Source organism: Tasmannia lanceolata, unplaced genomic scaffold, assembly GCF_043159265.1.
Source record: "Tasmannia lanceolata isolate RefF3 unplaced genomic scaffold, GAP_Taslan_0.1 ptg000007l, whole genome shotgun sequence".
NCBI classification, from domain to species: Eukaryota; Viridiplantae; Streptophyta; class Magnoliopsida; order Canellales; family Winteraceae; genus Tasmannia; species Tasmannia lanceolata.
Window position 1 is genome coordinate 14,457,813 of NW_027518684.1, and position 26,003 is coordinate 14,483,815.

The 26,003-nt window shown below is 42.9% G+C and overlaps 1 protein-coding gene across 3 annotated transcripts; it reads left to right on the forward strand.

The window, feature by feature from the left end:
* Positions 1–1,231: 1,231 nt before the first annotated feature.
* LOC143882029 (diphthamide biosynthesis protein 3-like) lies at positions 1,232–24,316 on the forward strand. 3 transcript variants are annotated; one of them, XM_077385411.1, is made up of 2 exons: positions 1,232–1,746; positions 1,963–2,643. In XM_077385411.1, exon 1 carries the CDS (start codon positions 1,474–1,476, stop codon positions 1,729–1,731), a length of 258 nt encoding a protein of 85 aa, XP_077241526.1. In that variant the 5' UTR covers positions 1,232–1,473; the 3' UTR covers positions 1,732–1,746; positions 1,963–2,643. The 3 variants fall into 3 exon arrangements, with proteins under 3 accessions (XP_077241526.1, XP_077241525.1, XP_077241524.1); XM_077385410.1 differs by lacking the exon at positions 1,963–2,643 and adding an exon at positions 20,087–24,123 and having other exon boundaries at positions 1,233–1,746; XM_077385409.1 differs by lacking the exon at positions 1,963–2,643 and adding an exon at positions 24,159–24,316 and having other exon boundaries at positions 1,235–1,746.
* The last annotated feature ends 1,687 nt before the right edge of the window (positions 24,317–26,003 follow it).

A 26,003-nucleotide genomic window follows, 5' to 3' on the forward strand; every position in this document is an offset into this window, starting at 1 on the left:
GTTAGGGTTGGCCATGCTGACACGAGGCTTGGGTTGGGTCAAGACGGGTTAGGGTTGTGGGAACGCTGTCTCGGTTTGGACTAGGGATGCAACTTGGGTCGGGTTCACCCGATTTTTGGGTGGGTTGGGTTGGGAATTTATAATCCGACTGAAAATCAAGTTGGGTCGGGTTGGAGTATCGGGCAACCTGGCCTGAATTGTAACCCGACCAATTTCTGTTAAGTTTTTTATTTTATTTTTTTTCAAATTTTAGTAATATTTATACAAATTGACTTGTGTACTGTTTCTAAAATTTTAAATTACAAAATGCCACTTGCACTCTCCGTAGTGTTCAATCTACAGTCATATCCCTAATTTCTTGCTTTCTATATTGGTTCCATTAGTGTCTTAACTAGAAACTAGTGCATCATTATATCAATGACCCTTCATTTCTTGCTTTCTATATTGGATCCATTAGTGTCTTAAGTAGATGAATTATATGAGCAGAAGTACAAGAGGCGTAACACATTTAGATGGTCTAAACAGTACACACGATTCAATATGGAAATCGGATCGGGTTGGGTTGGGCCAGGTTGGAACTCGGGTTGGGTTGGAAGAATGGGTTCCTCGGGTTGGGTCGGGTTGAGGCCAATCCGACACAACCGATTTGAGTTGCGCACCCCTAGTTTGGACTAGGGTTGGCCTCCACCCAATCCAATCGGACCCAAGTTGCACCCCTAGTCCCTTGGCTTTTTTCTTTATTGAACCAAATCTTGTAATCAAGAACATAAATCAGATTGCGAGATGCACCTTAACGTCTTTCTTCCTGACTGAAAACTAATCATAAATTCCTTCCAAACCATAACCCTAAATCATAAACACACCTTAACCCGGGTTGCACCCCAAGGCCTTGGCTTCTTATTAAAAAAAAGTACTGTACGGACCATATCATGGGATAATCCAAACCGTCCATAAGATGGAACACAAAGTAAATAGGTTGTTACCCAAAAATCATTTCTGTAGGATGATCCCAGCCCTCTGATCTAGAGAGGAGCTACTTATTATGGAATCCTTTATAGATCGGAGGGCTAGGATTATCATATGGAAGTAATTTTTGGCTAGCTGTGTTACTACATCTTATGGGCGGTTTGGATCATCCCATGATGTGGCCCGTACAGTTCTTTTTGAAAAATAAGGGACGGCTTACCCCGTATAAAAACGGGCTCCCTGATAACGTGATTTGACTGACCTCAAAAAGCGTTAAAGTTGCCCACTTTTCACGTCAAATCATTTTTACAGGGGAGCGTGAACTCATAAATCAGATCGCCAGTCGAGGGCGGACTGACAATTCAAACACACGTTTTTTTTTAACGGATTTCTTCCTCGCTGAAGACCAATCATAAATTCCTTCCAAACCCTAGCCCTAACCCTAACCCTAAATCCCATTCTCGAGGAGCGAATTTGTGCGTGAGACAAAGAGACAAGGGAGAATCGATGTCGTATGACGAAGTAGAGATCGAAGACATGGAATGGAATAAAGATCTTGATGCCTTCACGTACCCTTGTCCCTGTGGAGATCTATTTCAAATCACCAAGGCCGAGCTCAGATTAGGAGAAGAGATCGGTCGATGCCCTAGCTGCTCCCTTTACATCACAGTTATCTATAATCAGGAAGATTTCATCCAGCACTCGGATCAGAATTCCAAAAAAACCCTCGATCCTTCCAAGCAACACGCTGTTGCTGTTGCCTGATTAATCCACCACCAGGTTAGGGTTTTTTAATCTCTCTCCCTTTCTCTGTCTTAAATTGAAAACGTAGATTAACTGGATACGATTTTTCTTGTTGTGTGTGTGATTGTTATGTAGGGTTTTAATAATTAATGATATTTTATTATTTTATATCTGTTTTTGGGCACTGGATTGATCTAAGTCTTGAAGTTTTCTTATATGTTTTGTTGTTTTTTTATGATTATGAGTTTTTAGGTAATTGAGTTGGAGCTGTTAATTGCCAGTTTTGGTATTGAGGAATGAGGAGTGATCTAATGTAAAGCCTACCCATACATGCGTGGAAACGTAGATTAACTGCCTATGGTTTTTCTTTTCTTTTTTCTTTTTCTGGGTGTGATTGATATGGAAGATTTTAATAATTGATGATATTTTATATCTGTTTTTGGGCACCAGCTAGATCTTAATTCTTGAAATTTTATTATATTTTTGTTGTTTTATGATTATGCGTTTTTATATAATTGAGTTGCTCTGATTCGATGATCCTAACCATAATATTGACCAATTTTCTTTTGCTGTTGAATTGGGTACTGGGGTGCATGCATACCTTTTTTGTTCATATGCAGTTTCTTGATCATAATGTAAGGGTAATCCGATTGGATCAATTTTCAGGCCGTGTGAAGGTCAGGGTGGGATCCACAATGGGGATGGTCGAGATCGATCGTGACAGGGCTCACATTTACAATTGTGTTTCATTGAATAATTCTCTTTTTTTTTATTAAAATTAGTGGTTGGAATGAAAAACATGGGATCTATAAGATCCAAACCAAAATTGTCGGGTAATGTAACTCAAGAAAACTTGTAAAGAACTGCTTATGGTAGTTCCATTGAAAAGCAGATTTATCTATCATCAATATATAATCAATTCTTTGGGAGAAAGGAGAGTAAAAATCAGGAAAGATAGGACTTACTAATACATGTGTCAAAACATTGTGTCCATAAGAAAAATATGGCCCCCACTCAGATTTAATCTTTGGTGCATATGGGCTTCAGGACAGCTGCTGCCGGGTACAAAAAACTACCTGCTGCCTTCGGCAGTATGCACTGACACGAACCAGTGGCTTTATGACCACTCCTGAGTATTTCCTTTGATTTAAACTAGTAGCAATGAAAGAAACTAAGCTTGAAATGTGAGGAGGGAAACTTGTCTAGTATGGAATCGTTTTTGAGGTTTTCTGTGTTCTTGAAGAAGATCAGGCTTCTTTTAGTCTGTTTTTGGGTGCAAACTTTTATGTAATCGCAATTTTTGAAAATTGCGAAAATCTATGTGCCATATCAATACAATATGTGATTTTAGAAAAGTGTGTTATTGAGCTCAATAAATTTGCGAAGACATTTGGGCTTGCTCGTGGTGCAGGACGAGACAACTGATAGGTGCTCTGTTATTGTCATCGTCCTCAAAACTACTCAAACAGTGTCTCCAGTTTGTGTTTTTTTGCTGTTTGTTGGACCTTATTTGCAAACAAAATCAGACACTTCGTCATCAGTTTACTTTATTTGATTTCAAGTCTTGTAGCTTGTTGATTCATGTTCTATCTGCTTGTTGATTCATTTTCTATCTGTTTTTTTTGCTGTTTGTTGGAACTTATTTGCAAACAAAATCAGACACTTCGACATCCGTTTACTTTATTTGATTTCAAGTCTTGTAGCTTGTTGATTCATGTTCTATCTGCATCCCCCCCCCCCCCCCCCCCCCCCCCCCCCATATATACTGAATTATCAGAGAAATTTCTATCACACAATTTTAAATAATCACTTTTATTGCCACTTGGCTGTTATATCATATTCCTCTTTGTTAATAGTCTCCCTCCCCATTTCCTTCTACAAGTGATGATTATGTTTCAGTGATCTTTTGTAGCTTGTTGACCACTAATTCACTGCATTCACAGCCATTCCATCTAGCTAGCATACCTGATCAATCTACTAATATTACCCTCGACAAAGACCCCTGCAACCCCTTGTTTGTTGTAATCAACTTTGAGATCATTGCGATCCCCTCCTTGCCTTCTTGCTTTTTTCTATCCTGCAATCTCTTGCATCTTGTTAAATGTCATGGTAGCTGCATTTGCTGCTTGCTGTCTTTTGCCATTGTCAAAGAAACTCTAAGTGTCCTTACTAGAGCTGCACAAATCTCCTATTCAAGGACATTTCAGTTGCTGTTTTGCATTTCTTTTCTTTTTTACCTTCTCTTCATCTTCTATTATTTCCTAATTCCTGCTTCAGCTCGTTTGTGGCCTACACATCTCCCCACTCAACAGAATCCACCGAGGAACTTCTAGCAAACTTAGCAAGATTTGCAAACCACCTGTGGTCGAGTTATGGGACTGATCGGATCCGACCCAGCTACAGAGAATCTCATTTCAATGCGAGCTATGAAGGTGAAGGAAGGCCACATAAAACTTTTGAGAGAATTACTCTTACAAATCTTGCTCATTCGACTGTGTATTGTATGTTTGAAATTGCAAATATTGTTCCGCTGTTGAGCTTATTTCAATGTCCCAAAATGCCCTTGTGGGCATAAAAAAAAATTGTTGTCCATGTCAAATAACAAAATTGCCCCAATTTTCTTAAGTGGGCCCTACACCCTAAAAAGGGGTATAAATTTAGGTGGTCTCACTTGAGCCCAAAGGGGAGGCCCACTAAGTGGCAATCCTTAGGGCCACCATTTCAAGTACAACTCACCACCAACAAAACCAAAACAAAGAGGTCGTGGGTCCCACAACCACTTACACCACTTTGCAAGTGGTTGTGGGTAGTTATTGCATTTGGGAGTAGTATATAATGATTTTTCCTCTCTTTTTCAACGGATGGCAAAAAAGGAAAGCAAGCAAAGAGAGCAAAAAAGGGAAAAGTAAGAAGAAAAAGAAGGATCCAGAGAGAAAGCTACTTCAACACAAGGAAAGCTCTCCCTCAACAAGACAATCAAGAAATGTTCTCCTTCAACGAAGCAATCAAGTACTTGAAAAATTCGCTCCCACGAAGAACAAGCCACCACAAAAAGCCCTTCACCGGAGGAAATCAAAACATCTTCACAACTGATAAAGCGTGAATCCCGGAGTGAAGTTCGCACATCTTCAAACATAGACGTGAATCACGCTACAAAAGCTCTTGTCTTCAACACATCGATTGTTGTCTTCACAATTTGATCGTTAATCAGAGGATTGTAGAAAGTTGTACCACATTTTCTATTAATTACAATTTCCTTTGTAATTTTTCCTGAATTTTGTGTTAGTGAATTACGCGAAATTTGTTTTGGACAAATTTCTGGCACACCCGGTGGGACCTCTTTCTCCTTTCATCTTTCGATCAAACTAACTTTCAGCTACTCTCAACAACACTGAAATGGCAGGAAAGAACGGAGACGCTTCTACACCAGTTACTATCGCCGGGGGCAGGAAGATTAACGCGCTCAGCCCGTCTTCCTCCACCAACGGTCCAACACTCCGGTCGGCCCCATAACGTGTGCGAAGACGACCCCGGGACTCTCTCAACTCATGGAGCCAGTCGACTACGTCAAAGGGAGACCGGTGGCAAAAGTTGTCTCTAGTCTAAGGACAAAGTCCAATCTCTCTGGGTCTTTTATAAGTTCGAGGTCAAGTACCGGGTCGAAGACCGGATCTACATCCTCGTTCTCCCCATCTTGAGGAAGCTCTCCCATCTCCATCCGACACGCGATGATGGTTGACGCCACCACCATTGAGGAGTAGGTCATCCGCATGGCCGAGCAACTTGAACGACTCAACACAACTTGAACGACTCAACAAGGCAGTTGAGGAGAAAGATCTTCAAATCGCCGGACTCATGAATAGGCTCGAGTCAAGCCATCACCAAGGATCGAGCGTAGATCCATCCCACCCGCCTAGATTCACCCCGCAAGTGGAGACCTCTAGTGCCAGGCAACGTCAACAGCAGGAGAGTGCACACCACCCTGCCATGAACATTCCCACACTGAATGTTTCCCAGGCCTCTGTGGCCTCGGTTCAACAACTTCAGAACATGATAACAGACACCATCCGTGCCCAGCATGGAGGAGCTCCTCAATCGTCATTGGTTTACACTAAACCTTACTCACAGCGCATTGAAGAGTTGCGCATGCCTACTTGGTACCAGCCTCCCAAGTTCCAACAGTTCGAAGGGAGGGGTAACCCGAAGCAACACGTTGCCCACTTCATGGAGACGTGCAACAATGTCGGCACGTTCGGTAATTACATGGTGAAGGAGTTCTTCCGCTCTCTTTGTGGCAACGCGTTCGACCGGTACACAGACCTCGAGACTGGTTCCATTGACAGTTGAGACCAGCTCGAGCGTGAGTTCCTCTACCGCTTCTACAGCACTCACAGGACCATAAGCATGGTGGAGCTTGCCGCCACTCGACAGAGGAAGGACGAGCGCGTCGTTGAGTACATCGAACGATGGAGAAACCTAGCCCTCAATAGCAAGGATCGTCTCGCAGAACAATCAGCGATTGACATGTGCATACAAGGTATGCGCTTGGGTCTTCTTTACATCCTTTAGGGGATGAAGCCCCAATCTTTTGAAGAGTTGGTCACCCGGGCTCATGACATGGAGCTCAGCATCACCATTCATGGAGATCTCCGTCCTGTGGATCTTCGCAAAGACAAAGAAAAGAAAGAGACAAAGAAAGAAGTAAAAACCTCAAAAACGAAGGAGGTTATGAGTACAGATTGGCAAGAAGAAAGTGAAAGTCGAACTCGCTCTGACTCAAGACAAGGGAAGGCCAAGATGAGCCTTAAGGAATTGGAGCAGAAGCAATACCAACTCCTTCAACACAAATTGATAGAACTACCACCATCGAAGCGACCCGAGGAAGCAGGACGGGTCAATGATCCCAAGTATTGTCGCTACCATCGAGTAGTCAGCCACCCCATCGAGAAGTGCTTCATCATGAAGGAAAAGATAATGGAGCTGACTCGCGATGGGAAGATCGATCTCTGCTTAGATGATTTAGCCACCACCAACATGACAGCGGTTGTCTTTGGGTCTTTTGATCCGACCATCTTCTGGTGCCACCTCCGGATTTGGAACTATCCCATCGAAGTATAGGGACGCCATCAACTTCGGCGCCAAGACTATTTCACAAGGGACAAGATCTTCCCAATTCCTCAAGTGAACAACTCGCCTCAACTGGGGGCATCACTCCACTACCACAACATCACATGCTGTGGATGATGAAGGGTGGACGGTCGTCACTCGTTGAAGACGTCTGCCTCCTCGACAACCTGTCATGCTTCATCGACACCCAAAGTGGACTCAAAGGAGGACACGACCCAACACGAGGCCGAGGAAGAGAAGGACAACAAGGAAGAATGGGGTGCCTCGAGTGCCACCTGTCGACCTAGAAGAGATCTTCCAGTAGCCTCCTCGTATGCCAATTACTCTGTTGGAGTTCATGCCTAAGGAATTTCTTCAAGAAGGATGTGTAGCGGTTAACGTTGTTACTTGCTATGCTGTTTCTGATGAGAATGCGACCCAAGACGCTTCTCCGACTGACAATCCTCAAGTGATACTACTCAAAGTCCTGAAAGAGAAGAGTCACTTCTTGAAGCCAATGAGATGGCCAAACATGTTGATGAAGTTTCATCCCACCTCAATCTTTCCACCGCCTTGCAACTGTCTAAGGAGACTCGCCTTGCTTTAGCTAACCCGGAGCAGTACGAAGGAAGGGCACCCATGAACGTGGAGTCTAAGGCATGTACTTTTTGCTGGGCCACCATCACCTTCACTAACGAGCATCTCCAATTAGGCTCTCGTCCTCACAACAGACCTCTCTATGCCACTGGATACATCGGAGAGCATAGTGTCCGACACATTCTTGTTGACTGTGGCTCGGCCGTTAACATCATGCCTTTGGAGACATTAGAAGGAATGGTCTCTCTATCAACGACCTGACTCGAAGCAAATTGGTGATTCAAGGCTTTAACAATGGATCGTAATAAGCGCTTGGCATGATTCTCCTCAAGTTCACAATTGACGAGCTATCCTCGACAGCGTTGTTTCATGTGATCAAGGCCAAGACGTCTTATCACCTCCTACTTGGCCGACCATGGTTGCACAAAGACAGAGTAGTACCATCTTCATGTCACTAATGCTTCAAGTATAGCAAGACGGGATTCTAAAAAGAGTTGTTGCAGAGGAGCAACCATTCACCAAGGCGGAGGTCCACTATGCTGATGCCAAGTTCTACTTGGAGAATGAGACGGTTGTCGAAGCGTTGCCAGCCTCTATACCCAAGATCAACATACCAAAGGATCAACCAAAGATGGAAGCAAAACGGGCAACACAGTCTGCTTCCTTTTCTCAGCCAACAAAGAAGGACCTTGAACCTCTATTAACTCCGACTTCAATTGCGGCATCTGTGGCATCACCTAGTCTTGTCTTTCGTTATGTCCCACAATCCCCACGTAGGGAAGGGCAAGCTTGATTCATCTTGACACCTAAAGTTGATCGGGTCCTCTCCAAAGTGGATGTCACCACACTTCGGCAAGAATTTAACCTCCTACTCACCCAACTCACCGAGACGAAGGTTATCCAACAGCCTCTTCTCAAACTTGCACCAGCCTCCCTACAAGCAGTCGATGCTTCTACATCAAAAATGCCAATCAACAAGTCAACTGCTAATCGGAAAGACAACATGGGTGTGGATTGATCCCAAGTTAGAGAAGTTATTCAAGGCTGCTGGATATGGAAAGGGAGAGCCAAAAGAGCTTGGAGATCTCCCATCGGATCAAGAGCTTTACTGCCTTACCAAGACACAACTAGATCTTGTGAGAGCCGGCGAAAGAATACACCCCTCTAAGGTTGGTATGAGTAATAGCACATCAATTCCTGTTCGAGCCTTGAAACGGGATAAGAAGGTAAATGTGCAACATATCACGATCAAGGCTGTTGAAGACTCCTAAGTGGATAGCTCCACCCAAACTCGTACTTTTGTCTTCGATCGTAGTGGAGAACAACCACATCATACTTCGGTGTTTAATCATTTGGGTCAACAGAACATCACCACAGCAACCCACTCTGCTCCGTCCTCCTGTACCCGGGTATGCGATCGTCTATGCCTCCACAATGGCAATGAAAGATCAAACTTGCAGAAGACAAAGAAGGCGACGCCGACAGACGACCCAATCCATCGCCCGAAAAGCCAAGAATGATCCACAGAGCATCGTCCCTTCAAGGATGAATCACCAAGCTATCTTGTAGGTTTTCACAGACGGCGTTTTGATAGCAAGAAATCACACCATCGTCCACACAAACCAACTTTCAAGCATTGTGGTCATGGATGTTGAGGCATCTGAGGATGGGAGACGTTGCTGAAGTCCATTATAACACAGTCAAGGAGGCCTCTGACGACGAAGACTCGGAAGGGCTTCAAGATGCTCCGCCCACCTTTGAAGAAGGGGGCAAGCCACCATGGACGAGCTCAAACAAGTCAATCTCGGTACCGAAGAAGACCCAAAACCTATCTTCGTTAGTGCCTTACTAACATCAGAAGAAGCAGTCGAATACATGAAGCTTCTACTCGAGTACAGAGATGTTTTTGCTTGGAGTTACAAGGAGATGCCCGGACTCAATCCAATGATCGCAGTGCACCACTTGGCTGTCAAACATGGTGTACGCCCAATCAAGCAAGCTCAACGCCGTTATCATCCAGAGCTAGTACCACAGATCGAGGCTGAAGTCAATAAGCTTAAAGAAGCTGGCTTCATTCGAGAAGTGAAATATCCCATGTGGATTGCAAACAGTCCCAGTCAAGAAGAATGGACAAATCCGGGTTTGCATTGACTACCGTGACTTGAATCAGGCATGTCCCAAAGATGACTTTCCTTTGCCGATTACGGAGCTTATGGTGGACGCGACTACATGGTATGAGGCTCTCTCCTTCATGGATGGCTTCTCTGGTTACAACCAAATCCGGATGGCACCTAAGGATGAAGAGCTCACCGCTTTTCGCACTCCAAAAGGGATCTACTGTTACAAGGCCATGCCCTTTTGACTTAAAAAGCCAGTGCCACATATCAGCATGCCATGCAGAGGATCTTCCACGACATTCATCACAAAACAGTTGAGTGCTACGTTGATGACCTCGTGGTAAAAACTAAAACGAGAGCGAACCACTTGAGGGACCTTCGTTTTGTCTTCGATAGACTAAGAAGGTACCAGTTAAAGATGAACCCATTGAAGTGTGCTTTCGGAGTCACCTCAGGAAAGTTCCATGGATTTGTCGTCCGTAATCGGGGCATCGAAATAGATCAGGCAAAGATCGTTGCCATTCAAAATATGTTAGAGCCTCGATCTATCCATGACTTGAAGAGCCTCCAAGGTCGGCTTGCATACATTTGGAGGTTTATCTCCAACCTCGCAGGACGGTGCCACCCCTTTACCAGGCTAATTAAGAAAGGTGTGCCATTCGAGTGGCATGAAATATGTGAGAATGCCTTCCACAGCATAAAGGAGTACCTCTTCAGGCCTCCTGTTTTAGCCGCACCAATCCTAGGGAAGCCGTCCCTCTTAAGGATGTAAAGAAGGAGACTGTTGTCCAGTTCATCAAGAATCACATCATCTTCCGATATGGTGTCCCTCGCTTAATCACCACTGATAATGGGAAAGCTTTGAAGAACAACTTGATATACCAGCTCTGTCTTAAATTCGGGTTCAAGACAAGGTACTCCACCATGTACAATGCACCTGCCAACGGCCTGGCGGAGGCGTTCAACAAGACCCTCTGCAAGTTGCTTGAGAAGGTTGTTTCTAAGTCAAAGAGGGACTGGCATGAGCCGATTGACGAAGCACTGTGGGCATGTCGCACCTCATGTTGGAATGCCACAGGGCTCACGTCCTACTCTTTGGTGTATGAGGTTGAAGCGGTTCTTCCATATCTCTACGGATTGCCATCCAAGAGGGTCTCACCGAAGAGGACAGCGTTAAGTTACGACTCACTGAACTTGAGTTATTGGACGAGAAGAGGTTGCAAACACAACAAAGGATTGATTGCTACCAAGCACGCTTGTCCCTAGCCTTCAACAAGGGAGTCCGACCAAGAACTTTTCAAGAAGGAGAGTTGGTCCTCGCAGTAAGACAACCAATCATATTTTCTCGACACTCAGGTAATAAGTTCGTCCCAAAGTGGGATGGACCACACGTAGTGAAGGAAGTATACAGCAGCGGAGCCTACCTCCTCATCACTCTCGAAGGGCTTCTCCTCGGACTCATCAAAGGAAAGTACCTCAAAAGATACTATCCCTAGAAGCAAGACGCTCCATGTCGCACGAGCCTAAACTACGAACAACACAAAAATAAAATATTTTATTCAATGTACTACTCCCGGGTCTACATGAGTATAAACTGTGAACGGCCAAACAAAAAAATGTTTTGCATTTGTTAACGATGTTTATTCAAAAAAAGGGAAAAAGAAAAAGGAAAGAAAGAGAGGGGTCGTGAGGATTACATTGCTAAGTGAATTTTGTCCAGAAAACTCTAATCTAACCCCCTTTCAAGGTTCTGCCATGGTTATGATGTGCGGTGGAGAGCTTTGCAAAACTCCAAGGTAAAAACTTCGAGTACTACATGTACGCATACTCCGTCGACCTCGAATGGGACATGAAGAAATCCATTGTCGATGTTGACCTCGCTGCCCAATGGTGGCATAAATGTCTCCCGCCAGTAAGCCCACTTTGCTCTAGACGTAAAAAAAAAAGGGTGCTCCGTTGATGGCGTCCTCCATCTCCCTGACATTCAACCCCGTCAAGCTCCATTCTGAGGACCTCCTTCAACTTGGTGACAAGTTCAATTTTCTGCATCCAGTCTGAAGTGTTGTTGGTGACGTTGATGGTGGCAGGGCGCTCTCCTAACACCACATGCCCCCACCACCACATTCGACAACAATCCATTCGCACAATCTCGTCCTTGCCCATCCTCTAACACCGCAGCCGCCACCACCATCATGATCCCTGGGGGATACGTACCTGAGGATATGGATCCTATAATGTGAAGACATCACTCACTCCTCCATCTGATTTAAATACACCGCAATTGCATCATGGGTCGGGATTTTGTGGTCATTACTAGCATTCATCGAGATGATTTGTCTCCCAAAGAAGTGGTCATTTTGGCAAACAGTGGAGAGGCTGAAAACACCAAAGCCAAATATTCTAATATAACCGCTTGTTCCTATTTTCTGAAAAGACCCTCATGTGTATAGAAAGTGGCAAAATTTAGATTAGACGTTTTTGCTTGCAATGTCACGGCAGTTGAAGACTTTCAAAGCATCCTGAGTGATCACTGAGCTAATTTTACAAAAAAAGAAAGAAAAAACGAAAAAGAAAATCTATTGATGTTCTAAAAATGGCAAATGATTACGTCCCAAATGACACTCTGGTCAGCATACATGACCATCAAAGTGACATATGAAGCTTTTTGGAAGCTAATACATTCTCGGCATGGCATTTAGTCCCATGGTGAAGGGTCTTTAAGCTCCCACCCAAAATCTATTTACAACAGATTTCAAGATGAAAGCAAAGTTATGTGCACTTTGAGAGGGCTGCTTGTTGTTTTTAATCTTCAAAGTTCAAATTGCATGCCCACATGAAGGGAAAAAGGGACCAAGGAGCAGACGAGACGACCCATGTGTTTAGTGATTCCTGCAAATCAGAGATAAAGTCGTTTTGAAATGAAGGCTAGTGTGCGGCTTTACTTAGCCAACCGTTCCTCTTGCACAACGGACGAGATTACTGTGTTGGAGAAGAGTTTTTGTCTCATTAGGTGTTGCGGAAGGGAAAGCCATGCCGAAGGCGGTGACCATTTTACTTCGCCGCCAACAACGCTTGACTTGCCGATAGATGCAGAGCTTTCTTGCACATCCTGATCCATAATTGAAGCAATATTGAACAACATTTTAATCCAATATCGTTGAAAAAAAAAAAGAGAAAGAAAGAAATCATTCTCACCTTTGAATGAGAGTTTAGTTGTGAAAAAAAAAAAGACAGAACGAAAAGACCTCTCTTATCTATTGAGAGCTTACGTGCAAGTCAAGATCTCTCTTATGACTCTCCCAATCACATACACACATTTGTGTCTCTTATGTCTATCCATCCCACTCACCGTCTCCCTCGCACGCAACCTTTCTCAACACGTCTCTCTCTTGTAGGAATCATGATATACCTTCTTAGTTGGGATTTGAGATGAAGCCAAAAATTTGGTGTCATTATCAAGATAAGGGGGTGCCACTATGAAGCCCGGTTGCCCAACCAAGAGTGGAGCCAGACAAATCCTTATATGCCCCATGGCACAAGAGGGTAGTTTTGTCATTTTGAAAAAAGCAAAAAATCAAGAGGTGGTTGTGGTCAACATGTAACATGTGAAGAAGCTATTTATCCGGTTCCCTTGTCGTTCCCAACTTGGTTATTATATCATTATTCAAAAGAAAGTGAAAAAAAGGAAAGGAGTGGATTCTCTCTCTCTCTCTCTCTCTCCACTCTCAAACCCTTGTCTCTTACTTCTCTATCTCCTAATCTCACACGTGTCTATCTCCCCCCAAATACTCTCATGTGTCCCTCTCATCACACTCATCCTCCCTCATCATTATCTCAAGCAGACCTCTCCATGTCACTGAATACGTGGGAGAGCATAGTGTCCGACGCATTCTTGTTCACTATGGCTCGACCGCTAACATCATGCCTTTGGAGACATTAGAAGGAATTGGTCTCTCTATCAACGACCTGACTCGAAGCAAATTGGTGATTCAAGGCTTTAACAACGGATCACAACGAGCGCTTGGCATGATTCGCCTCAAGTTCACAATTGATGAGCTATCCTCGACAGCGCTGTTCCATGTGATCAGGGCCAAGATGTCTTATCACCTCCTACCTGGCCGACCATGGTTGCACGAAGCCGGAGTAGTACCATCTTCATGGCACCAATGCTTCATGTATAGCCAAGACGGGATTCAAAAAAGAGTTGTTGCAGAGGAGCAGCCATTCCCCAAGGCGGAGGTCCAAAATGTTGATGCCAAGTTCTACTTGGAGAATGAGACGGTTGTCAAAGCGTTGTCAGCCTCTGTACCCAAGACCAACGAACCAAAGGATCAGCCAAAGGTGGAAGCAAGACGAGCAACACAGTCAACTTCCCTTTCTCAGCCAACAAAGAAGGACCTTGAACCTCCATTAACTCCGACTTCAATTGCGGCATCCGTGGCATTCCCTAGTCTTGTCTTCCGTTACGTCCCAGAATCCCAACTTAAGGAAGGGCAAGCTTGATTCATCTTGACACCTAAAGTTGGTCTGGTCCTCTCCAAAGTGGATGTCAACACACTTCAGCATGAATTTAACCTCCCAGTCACCCAACTCTCCTAGACGAAGGTTATCCAACAGCCTCTTCTTAAACTTGCACCAACCTCCCTACAAGCAGTCGAGGCTTCTACGTTGAAGATGCCAATCACCAAGTCAACTGCTAATCGGAAAGACAAGGAGGCGTGGATTGATCCCAAGTTAGAGAAGTTATTCCAGGTAGCTGGATATGGAAAGGTAGAGCCAAAACAGCTTGGAGATCTCCCATCGGATCAAGAGCTTTACTGCCTTACCAAGACACAACTAGATCTTGTGAGAGCAGGCGAAAGAATACACTCCTCCAAGGCCAGTATCAGTAATAGCACACCAATTCCCGTTCGAGCCTTGAAATGGGATAAGAAGGTAAATGTGCAACATATCACGATCGAGGCTGTTGAAGACTCCCAAGTGGATATGCAAATATTGTTCGTCTGTTTAGCTTCTTTCAATGTCCCAAAATGGCCGCTCTTTGAAAAAAACAACAAAGCAGTTACGGTCTTCACTATACTTCCATTGAACTGAATCCCCTCCAACAAAAACGTGTGTAATTTGTTTTTCAAACAGCTTCGAATCTTGTAACTGGCTACATTCTTGCTAACCATTGACATGATTTTCTGAACTTAGTGTTGGTATTATATTGTAGACAACACCCCATTTTGCCTATCTCAGACTGACCATTTGTTTGTCGCGATGATGACTCTGATGATGAGCAACTTCTGAACGTGCGGACCAAAGGTCTTTGCGGGCATGAAAACCAATGGAATTCATTACCCATAAACCCATTTGAATATCACTTGCCTTTGAATACCTCAAAATACAAGAAATCCCTCAGTTCCCGCCAAATCCAGGCTCTAAGCCACTTGAAATCACAATTATCGCAAACCCCAGAAATCAGGGTTACACTTGCGTTCGCAAAAACACTTTACGGTCTATAAAAGGCCCAAGGCCCAATGCACTAAAAAAAGAACTTCGAACATAAAATTTGGCCAGAAGTCCTCGGGTAAAGAGTAGAAACCCTAAAATACATTATTCAGCTCCCTGAAAAGACAAAAAGCTAAAAACAAGGCGGAGACGCAAAGAAGTTGAGCGATGCCCCCCGGATATGAGCCAAAGATCTTGCTCGCAGTTCAGGTTATCCTTTTACTCCATATTTAGTTTTGATTGTGTAGTGTCATGTTAGGTTTAACCAAGGATAATTAGTAGAAAGCCACATGGCTTAGGGTTCAAACCACCCTAAACCTCGCGGCATCCTCCGACCATGGAACAATCATGAATAGGAACCCCCCTCCCCCCCCCCCCCCCCCCCCCCCCCCCTCCTTGTTAGATTTGAGTTGGAAGATTGCTAGGGTCCAGGAGACTGGCTTACCGTTAGCCCGAGCCCCTTGATCCTGCTTTTTCGATTATCGTAAGTTTGTCTTTTCATTATTTTCATGCATGCATTGTAATGGTAGTATGAAAAAACACCTCCCTACCTCCTTTTATGCTTTTTGTAGCACTTTCCAGAGAGACGGTCCTCTAATGTTCCATCCCCATTCCCTTCACGCCAAAATCATAAGCCCCATAACTTCATGAAATCTCATACTCGCATTTTCCCCGTTTCCAATAGAGACAAATGCAACTTGGGTGGAATTGATGCCTAAACTCTTCCAATTCCTTAACCGGAATGTGGGCCTAATTATAGGAATGTGGGACAGTGCCGATACAGACTCATTGCGGGTCTTAGGCCCTCTCCTAGGGGGTGACTCTGCCCATTTTCCTAAGGGATCCGGTCATGACTAAAGCGAATGCCAGATCCAACTGTTATAATGAAACAAACAAGAATCCAAGGGGTCCGCGGATCGCCACCCGCGCAGGGCAGTCCGTGTGGCAGGTCAGAGCAGGGACCAAAACTGACTACTCTTCTGGGGATCCTTCCAACTTGAAAGCAAACGAGAAAAATACAAAAACGGGACCATATATGAGCTGAATATGAGGATTATTAACTGAAGGAACTCGTCTACTCGTATGACCACATGTACATGTCCCTATGATCAACAATCCCCATAAGCCTTGGAGCCAAATTCCTTCTTGCAGGGACTGCTTCGCCATGAACCATGTGTGCACACTCATAACAGAGCATGATCTTGTTCGCATGGGTCTGATGCAAACAACCCCAACCGGTAAAAAAACAAAAGACTTTCAAGAATTGTCTAGCCCGAAAACCACGCACGAGGCCCCGGACGAGTCCTTGTTCGAGGACCTGTACACTTCTCCATGACAGATGGTCCCCGAAAACGTTTCTGAAATAATGGCTGCCATGCTTGCTATCCTCAAAATGGCAAGGGGACACCTCTTGGATCACGCCACGAATCAGATCAATTCTTGCGTACACAAAAACACGCGCCTCATCAAATCACACACGCGCACTTGATGCTTGTATTTTGCATTTGTGTTTGGTCCCTATCTACCCCTGGGATGTGCCATGTAAGACAGACCAATGAAGGGATAGATCTTGACACTGCGCAAGGGAAGTCCCAACTCTTAGCTGAGCACCTTGTTGGGTGGAATAAAATGGAACCCTCATCCACGTTCCCTTTGAAAAAGGACCACTTGGGAGGTATATTGGATTAGACCACTCTAAGGCAGCCCAGGCCTACCTGCATACCCGCATGCATATAAAAAGAATGTTGAATAGGTTGAATAGGAAGCCTTCGCTTTTCTTGGTGTCTTAGGTCACGCATAACGAAAAAGCTCAGACCCCCTCCTGGATTAGTGAGTCAAAACGTAAAGGTATTCCTGTTTGCTTCCATGAAAAAGCCAAACCGGAAGAATATGTTCTTGCTTTCCGGAGTTCAGCTGTCATCATGTTTACTTTAGATCTCTTATCATTGTGTCCATTCGTACCATGCATGGCATGGTGATTTTGGGAATCCGAACCAAGCCCTTTTTAATTTCTGCCCATTTCCTTTTATGCTTGCCAACCTCGTAAGGGCACAGGTCTTCATTCATAATGTCCATGATCTATCAATTCCAAATTGTGTGCAAAACAATTTTCAGGGTATCCTCAACCCTATGTCTGGCTTAGCCACCCCCCCCCCCCCCCCCCCCCCCTCGTGTCCTGTGCAGCAGCCATCCACCAGTGCTCCACAAGCGAGATTGTCCAAGTTAGGATCCACTTGGGTGAGGGAGTCCTCCCGCCTTCCCCACCAGTCCTCAACCGACAGATCCATTACACAAGTCAAGAGCCTTAGCGAGCGACATGACTTCCTCCAAAGGCAGTTGAGCAAGCAGCCCCATGTCCCGTCTCCCCATAACCAGTCGACCAATACAACTCATGAAGAATCAGAGAAAGTGACTCAAAGGGCCTAGATATAGATAGTTTTAGCCTTTTCCCTGCAATCAAGTCTTCATAGGTAATCACACTTCTTCTCGTGATGGGTGGATTCTAGATTCAGGGTGCTCTATTCATATATGCTCAATGAGGGAATATTTTGATACGTTCCAGAAGACAAGGGCAGGTGTAATGTCCTTAGGTGGCAGGTCTACGTATGACGTCAAGGGAATCAGAACGGTGAAGATCAAGATGTTCGATGGAATGATTCACTTTGGGTGGTGTAGCGTATGTCCCAAAGATATGAAATAATCTAGTGTCGCTTGCTCTAAAGGGGTTGGGTTGCAGGTATTTAGATGTAGGTGGAGCCATGAAAATCACACGCGGTTAGATGGTTCTGATGAAAGGAGAAAAGTGTGACGGATTATATCGTCTGGTCAGGGACACAGTGACTAGTGTTCCTAAGGTCTCGATGGCTAGTTGGAAACAAAGTGGTAGCGCGTGCACGAGTAGGGTCCCTTTCGTAGTTGGTGCAGAGACAGGTTTCCAGGTTGCAAACAATGATGAGAAGATGATGGTACCTACAATGGGGGGATGAATCGAGATCCCTCTCCATGGTTGACTAGGTGAGTCAACGGGTTGGCAACTACACGTGCATTGGCCATATTGATCGAGTCAGAAGGAGTCAAATCCAGGATGATTAGATGGTGTGTAGCTGGTACTTCAAAAGGCCAATGGTGGTTTGTAGTGAGAGCAGATCGGTGGCAACATCAACGGAAAATCTTCAAGTGGCTGGGAAATAAGCCAAGGTGGAGATTGTTGGGAAAGTTGCCTTATTTCTTACTATGTGGGAGGCAAAAATAGAAAGTATCCTTTTGGGTTTTTGGTAAAACCTAAGTATAAAAGCTTTTGCTTTTTCTCTTGTGTGTGTAGGCTACACAAGAGAGTGGGCAGCTACAAAAGAGAGGGATTTTCTCTTGGGAGAGCACCTACCTCGACGGGGCAGCAAGGGTGTTGGGTAAGGAGAAAAAGGAGATATGGGAATAGAGAGAAAGAGTGAAGGAGTTTTTCTCTTGGGTTTTCTCAGCTTACTCTCTTGTACGATTTTGGGTGAGAGGGCAAGGAAAGGGTTGCGGGTTTGTGGGTTTGGGTTAATCCATTGTAATCCTTGTATATTATTTTCTGTTAGTGGAAGATCGTGTTCTCACCCGTGGATGTAGGCATCTTTTCCGAACCATATAAATCTCGGTCTTGTGGCTTGTTTTCTTATTTTACTTTTTCCGTTTATATGTGCATGATCGGATAGTATTTGCCCCGGCGGATTTACTCAACAATTCAAGACTAACGAGAAACATTTAGATGATTCAAATATGCGAAAATTTATAACATATGGAAAAAGTTTCTAACCTAAAAGGGTTTTGGTCGGGAGGTTGTTTTTTGTTGATGTGGAAAATACCCACGTTTTTGTTGATGTGGAAAATACCCACAAGTACATTTGGTAGTTTTTCTTACGTGTGCCCTTTCCTACGGAGTAAAATGTTTGGTTGTCTTTCTTTGAATGTGAATAAGCCAGATTTTTTGGTTTGGGGATTTGAATTAGTCTTAGTATGTTGGGCACTGACGTAAGGAAGCTTGTTGATGGGAAACAATGGGATGAACTTATAAACAGTGATCAGGTAAGGTTTCTGGCATTTTGTAAGCTATCTGAATCACAAAGAATGACAGAAGTGCTTGTGTTGGGTGTAAACGATCACTATGAATTCTATTATTTATGTGCTAACATTGCAGTACTTACAATAATAAACATGTTGGACTGTATCATGAGGAGATGAGGAATGTTTCAGTTATGTAATGGAAAATTCATCTGAATATAGTATATACATGTGTTTTCTCATATTTCAGTATTGTACAGTCAGTCGTGGTTTTGCAATGTGTGTTTGGGATTAGAGGAAAATAGGTGGCTAACCCATGTTGCTTCACAATGCTTGCATGAAGGGATTTCTTAAATTTTTAGAAGCAACCAAAGAGACCCTTAGTCTACCTCTTCTTCGGCAGATTCTGCAATATGAAAAGACCAAATTACTTTCATTTTCCTTATAAAACTTGAATCTGTCAATCATTATGTGTTGATTTTTTTAATGTGCAAAATTGTTTGACGGTGATTTCCTCATCCATTTTCTTCATATTAATATGGTGTATTTATTTCTATTTTGTCCTAGCATGAGTTCTTTGTAGCACAAATTCATCTGAATATAGTATATACATGTGTTTTCTCATATTTCAGTATTGTACAGTCAGTCGTGGTTTTGCAATGTGTTTTGCAATGTGTGTTTGGGATTACAGTAAAATAGGTGGCTAACCCATGTTGCTTCACAATGCTTGCATGAAGGGATTTCTTAAATTTTTAGAAGCAACCAAAGAGACCCTTAGTCTACCTCTTCTTTGGCAGATTCTGCAATATGAAAAGACCAAATTACTTTCATTTTCCTTATAAAACTTGAATCTGTCAATCATTATGTGTTGATTTTTTTAATGTGCAAAATTGTTTGACGGTGTTTTCCTCATCCATTTTCTTCATATTAATATGGTGTATTTATTTCTATTTTGTCCTAGCATGAGTTCTTTGTAGCACAAGTTCATCATCAGGTAATTTTTTGGCTGTTGTGTACTGCAGGCAAGGATCTTAGGTCGAGAAATTTCAAGAATTACAATGTGAATATTTGTTAGCAAGTGTTTGAGGATGCCAAAAAAGCAAAATACACGCGCGCGCACACACACACACACACACTGTTTTTCTTTTTTCTTATGGGTGGTAGGAACATTGTTTCTTTTATGCTGATACTTTTCTTTAAATCTATTCTATTATCTTGTAGAGGAATGATGGATGCAAGGGTGCCCTTGCATAAAGAGACAGAAAAGCTCTTGATTGGATCCACGTCATTTTTGGTGACCTTTTAAAAATGGTTTCCAAAGTAAATTCAGTTGCACTTAATGACATGGATCCAATCAAGGGCCCTTTTTCGGCTCTTTATGCAAGGGCGCCCTTGCATCTATCATTCCGCTATCTTTTGTAATAGAATAGAGATTTTTTTTAGAAAATGCTAGTAAAAATGAAGTCTTGCTAATTATGAAATCCAGAAGAGGAGGATGGGGTTTAGGACTTGTTAGAGAAATGAAGAAAGAAAAAACTTACTCGAATAGTGAGGGATGGTGTAGAGGCACCTCAACTGATGAGAGTAAAGAAATTATTTCAGGCACACGCCTTAAGAAAGGTACCTCAACTGAAATAAGAAATGGATATTTGAAAATTAAGAAGAAAAATTAAAGAGAAGAAATAGAGAGGAAAGTGACAATTAATGGCTTGGGAATGGCTTGGGACTGTTAATGACAATTTTCAACTACACTGCAAAAATCTAAATATTAGGATAACACTAAAACCTTTTTTTTTAATGGTGTGCATATCAAATTTGGGGTTCTTTTGCAAAGGACAATGGAAGAATGCACTTGCAAGAAAAAAGTGGCACTTTTAAAAATGCAATGCAAAAGCTGAGAAATGGGAATGTATGGGGTGCCATTATTAAATCTGCAATCTAACTATTTTGTATTGGATAAAACAAGAAGATTGGGTGTTGATATCAAATGAGAGGAGGATTTACTGTCTTTAATAAAAGGTGGGATCGAAAGCAATAAAGCAAAAGAGTGCAAATACCAGCAGTCTCTTTAAAAGAGAAGAGATGGTATGGCAGAGTCTATGGTAGCCTGGCGGACCGACCGATTTAATTATCCGGCCATCTGCCGGAGAGTGGAAGTGCTTCTGTTGTATTCAGCGCCGAGTCGGATCGACTTGCTCTGATACCATGCAATTTTCACTAAACTTGGATAATTTGATCAAACACAGTGAGTGCTTTTATAAAGCACCAAAGAGATAAACATGGCAAGATGTTAATCACGATGTAAATCTAGTTGCCTAATCTGACCTACTTGCTTAATCTGCCACCTAATCAAATCAATCAAATATTTTAATATCCCATACATTCTAATTCCAAGCGTCGTCTTTGGTGCTCTCCATATCTTGGAGCGACGGAGGGAGAGTGGAAAAAATATTTCAAACTTTCCATCCTACGTGCATTCACCCTAGGATGTTTGGATGTAGGGGATAAAATATTTCTTTTTTCTTATGGATGTTTGGAAGTCACTGATTTTCTATATTGTAGCACAAGATAGATCTCTGTGTGCCCTTCTTGCTCAAACCAATGATGAGGAGAAGGAGAATGCCCTTTACTACCTTAGTTGGACTATGGTGGGAGCCGAGTTGAACTACTCTCCGATTGAGAAGATGTGTCTTGGTCTTATCTTCACAACAAAGAAGCTCCGCTCACACAGTCCACCTTAGGTCGAGAGCCGATCCGTTGAAGTACATATCAAGACCAGTATTGTCTGGGAGACTAGCTAAATGGGCGTTACGTTTCTCGGAGTTCGACATCATTTACGTCCCACAAAAGGCCGTCAAAAGACAAGCACTGGCAGATTTCTTAGGTGATCACCCGATTCCAGCCGATTGGGAGTTACATGAGGATCTCTCGGATGAAGAAGTCTTTGTTGTAGACCTTCTGCCAGACTGCCATCATGAAAAGTTTTCTTTGACAGGGCTGCTCGAAGAGACAGTGCAGGTGCCGAGGTTGTCTTTGTCACTCCAAAAAAGGATATTATGCCTTTCTCGTTAATCCTCACTCATAAGTGCTCAAGCAATGTTGCCGAATACCAAGCCCTCTTCATCGCCAAGGAGATGGGCCTAGAGATGAAGCTCCCTCAACTCAAAGTATATGGGGATTCCAAGCTTGTCATCAATCAACTCTTGACGAAGTACGATGTGCGTAATTGGTGCAGAGACAGGTTTCCAGGTACTGGTGCAGAGATAGGTGCAGAGACAGGTTTCCAGGTAATTGGTGCAGAGACAGGTTTTTAGTGAATTGGTGCAGAGATAGGGTCCTTTTCGTAGTTGGTGCAGAGACAGGTTTTCAGGTTGCAAACAATGATGAGAAGATGATGGTACCTGCGATGGGGAGGATGAGTCGAGATCCCTCTCCATAGTTGACTAGGTGAGTCAACGGATTGGCAACTACACACGTGCATTGGTCATATTGATCGAGTCAGAAGGAGTCAAATCCAGGATGATTAGATGGTGTGTAGCTGGTACTTCAAAAGGCCAATGGTGGTTTGTAGTGAGAGCAGACCGGTGGCAACATCAACGGAAAATCTTCAGGTGGCTGGGAAATAAGCCAAGGTGGAGATTGTTGGGAAAGTTGCCTTATTTCCTACTGTGTGTGGGAGGCAGAAATAGAAAGTATCTTTTTGGGTTTTTGGGAAAACCTAAGTATAAAAAGCTCTTGCGTTTTCTCTTGTGTGTGGAGGCTACAAAAGAGAGGGATTTTCTCTTGGGAGAGCAGCTTCGTGAAGGGGTGTGGCAGCTACCTAGGCGAGGCAGCAAGCAAGGGTGTTGGGTAAGGAGAAAAGGAGAGATGGGAAGAGAGAGAAAGAGAGAAGGGGCTTTTCTCTTGGGTTTTCTCGGCTTACTCTCTTGGGTAAGAGGGCAAGGAAAGGGTTGCGGGTTTGTGGGTTTGGGTTAATCCATTATGGGTTTGTGGGTCTGGGTTAATCCATTGTAATCCTTGTATATTATTTTCTGTTTAGTGGAAGATCGTGTTCTCACGCGTGGATGTAGGCATCTTGTCCGAACCAAGTAAATCTCGGTCTTGTAGCTTGTTTTCTTATTTTACTTTTTCCGTTGCATGATCGGATAGTATTTGCCCGGGCGGATTTACTCAACAATTCAAGAATAACGAGAAACATTTAGATGATTCAAATATGCAAAATTTATAACATATGAAAAAAGTTTCTAACCTAAAAGGGTTTTGGTCGGGAGGTCGTTTTTGTTGATGTGGAAAATACTCACAAGTACATTTGGTATTTTTTCTTATGTGTGCTCTTTCCTACGGAGTAAAATGTTTGGTTGTCTTTCTTTGAATGTGAGTAAGCCACATTTTTTGGTTTGGGGATTTGAAGTAGTCTTAGTATGTTGGGCACTGACGTAAGGAAGCTTGTTGATGGGAAACAATGGGATGAACTTATAAACAGTGATCAGGTAAGGTTTCTGGCACTTTGAAGCTTATCTGAATCACAAAGAATGACAGAAGTGCTTGTGTTGGGTGTAAACGATCACTATGAATTCTATTATTTATGTGCTAACATTGCAGTACTTACAATAATAAACATGTTGGACTGTATCATGAGGAAATGAGGAATGTTACAGTTATGCAATGAAAAATTCATCTGAATATGGTATATACATGTGTTTTCTCATATTTCAGTATTGTACAGTCAGTCGTGGTTTTGCAATGTGTGTTTGGGATTAGAGTAAGATAGGTGGCTAACCCATGTTGCTTCACAATGCTTGCATGAAGGGTTTTCTTAAATTTTTAGAAGCAACCAAAGAGACCCTTAGTCTACTTCTTCGGCAGATTCTGCAATATGAAAAGACCAAATTACTTTCATTTTCCTTATAAAACTTGAATCTATCAATCATTATGTGTTGATTTTTTTTTAATGTGCAAAATTGTTTAACAGTGTTTTCTCAACCATTTTCTTCATATTAATATGGTTTATTTATTTCTATTTTGTCCTAGCATGAGTTCTTTGTAGCACAAGTTCATCATCAGGTAATTTTTTGGCTGTGTTGTTTACTGCAGGCAAGGATCTTAGGTCGAGAAATTTCAAGAATTACAATGTGAATATTTGTTAGTGAGTGTTGAGGATGCCCAAAAAAAACACACACACACACATTGTTTTTCTTTATTCTTATGGGTGGTAGGAACTTTGTTTCTTTTATGTTGATACTTTCTTTAAATCTATTCCATTATCTTGTACAGGAATGATGGATGCAAGGGTGCCCTTGCGTAAAGAGCTGAAAAAGGGCTCTTGATTGGATCCACATCATTTTTGGTGACGTTTTAAAAATGGTTGTGAAAGTAAATTCAATTGCACTTAATGACATGGATCCAATCAAGAGCCCTTTTCCGGCTCTTTATGCAAAGGCGCCCTTGCATCTATCATTCCGCTATCTTTTGTAATAGAAAAGAGAATATTTTTAGAAAATGGTAATAAAAATGAAGTCTTTCTAATTATGAAATCCAGGAGAGAAACAAAGATGGGGTTTAGGGCTTGTTAGAGAAATGAAGAAAGAAAAAACTTGAATAGTGAGGAATGGTGTAGAGTAGAGTAAAGAAATTATTTCAGGGACACCTTAAAAAAGGTACCTCAACTGAAATAAGAAATGTATATTTGAAAATTAAAGAGCAGGAAAGAAATAGAGGAAAGTGACAATGAATGGCTTGGGACTGTTAATGACAATTTTCAGCTACAGTGCAAAAATCTAAATATTAGGATAACAGTAAAACTTTTTTTTTTTCTTTTTTAATGGCGTGTATATCAAACTTGCAAGAAAAAAGAGGTACTATTAAAAATGCAAGGCAAAAAGCTGAGAAATGGGATTGTATGGGGTGCCATTATCAAATCTGCAATCTAACCATTTTGTATATTATCAAATCTGCAATCTAACCATTTTGTATAGGACAAAACAAGAAGAATGGGTGTTGATATCAAACGAGAGGAGGATTAATAAAGCGATATGATTAATGCGCAGCTACAGTGTATCATGACTGCAAAGGTGCTTATATACTTTCACATTTGAAGGAATGAAGTGACCTGATTGCCACGTACAATGCAACTGGGTGTCCCAAGTGATGAAAGAAAAGGGGCGCATTTATCATTTGCCTTAATAAAAGGTTGGATGGAAAGCAATGAAGCAAAAGAATGCAAATACCAGCAGTCTCTTTAAATGAGAAGAGATTGTGCGGCAGAGTCCATGGTAGCCGGGCGGACCGACTGATTTAACTTAGGCTGTCCCCCGGAGTCAAGGTGGCAAACGGGCCGTGTTGGCACGAAACTTCTCGGCCCGTTGTGGCCCGCGGGCCAGGCATGGCACGTTTTGTCCACGGGCCGTGCCGGCACGGCCCATGGCCCGCGGCCCGGGAAAATAGCCCTAAATACTCACTTTTACACTGATTTTACCATGCCGGGCCGCTTGTCGTGCCGTACCGTGCGGGGCCGGCACGGCCTGTTTGCCACCTTGACCTTGGAGAGTGGAAGTGCTTGTGTTGTATTCAGCACCGAGTCGGATCGACTTGCTCTGATACCATGACAAGATTAGATATTTTCACTAAACTTGGATAATTTTGTCGTGAGTGCTTTATAAAGCAAGATGTTAATTATGATCTAACTCTAGTTGCCTAATCTGCCACCTAATCAAATCAATTGAATTTTTTAATGTGATTTGACGTTAAAATATTCTCACCTTACTGTAGAATGCATTCACCCCCCTTGATTTGACGTCCAAAAGCCTTAAAGTTGCCCGTTCACGTTATAAGGGGGGCGAATGGGTATTACACGTTCACATTATAAGGGGGGCGAATGGGTATTACAGAGGGGTGAAAATATCATCTCCCTAAATAAATCTGTGTCGGATACGATAATCT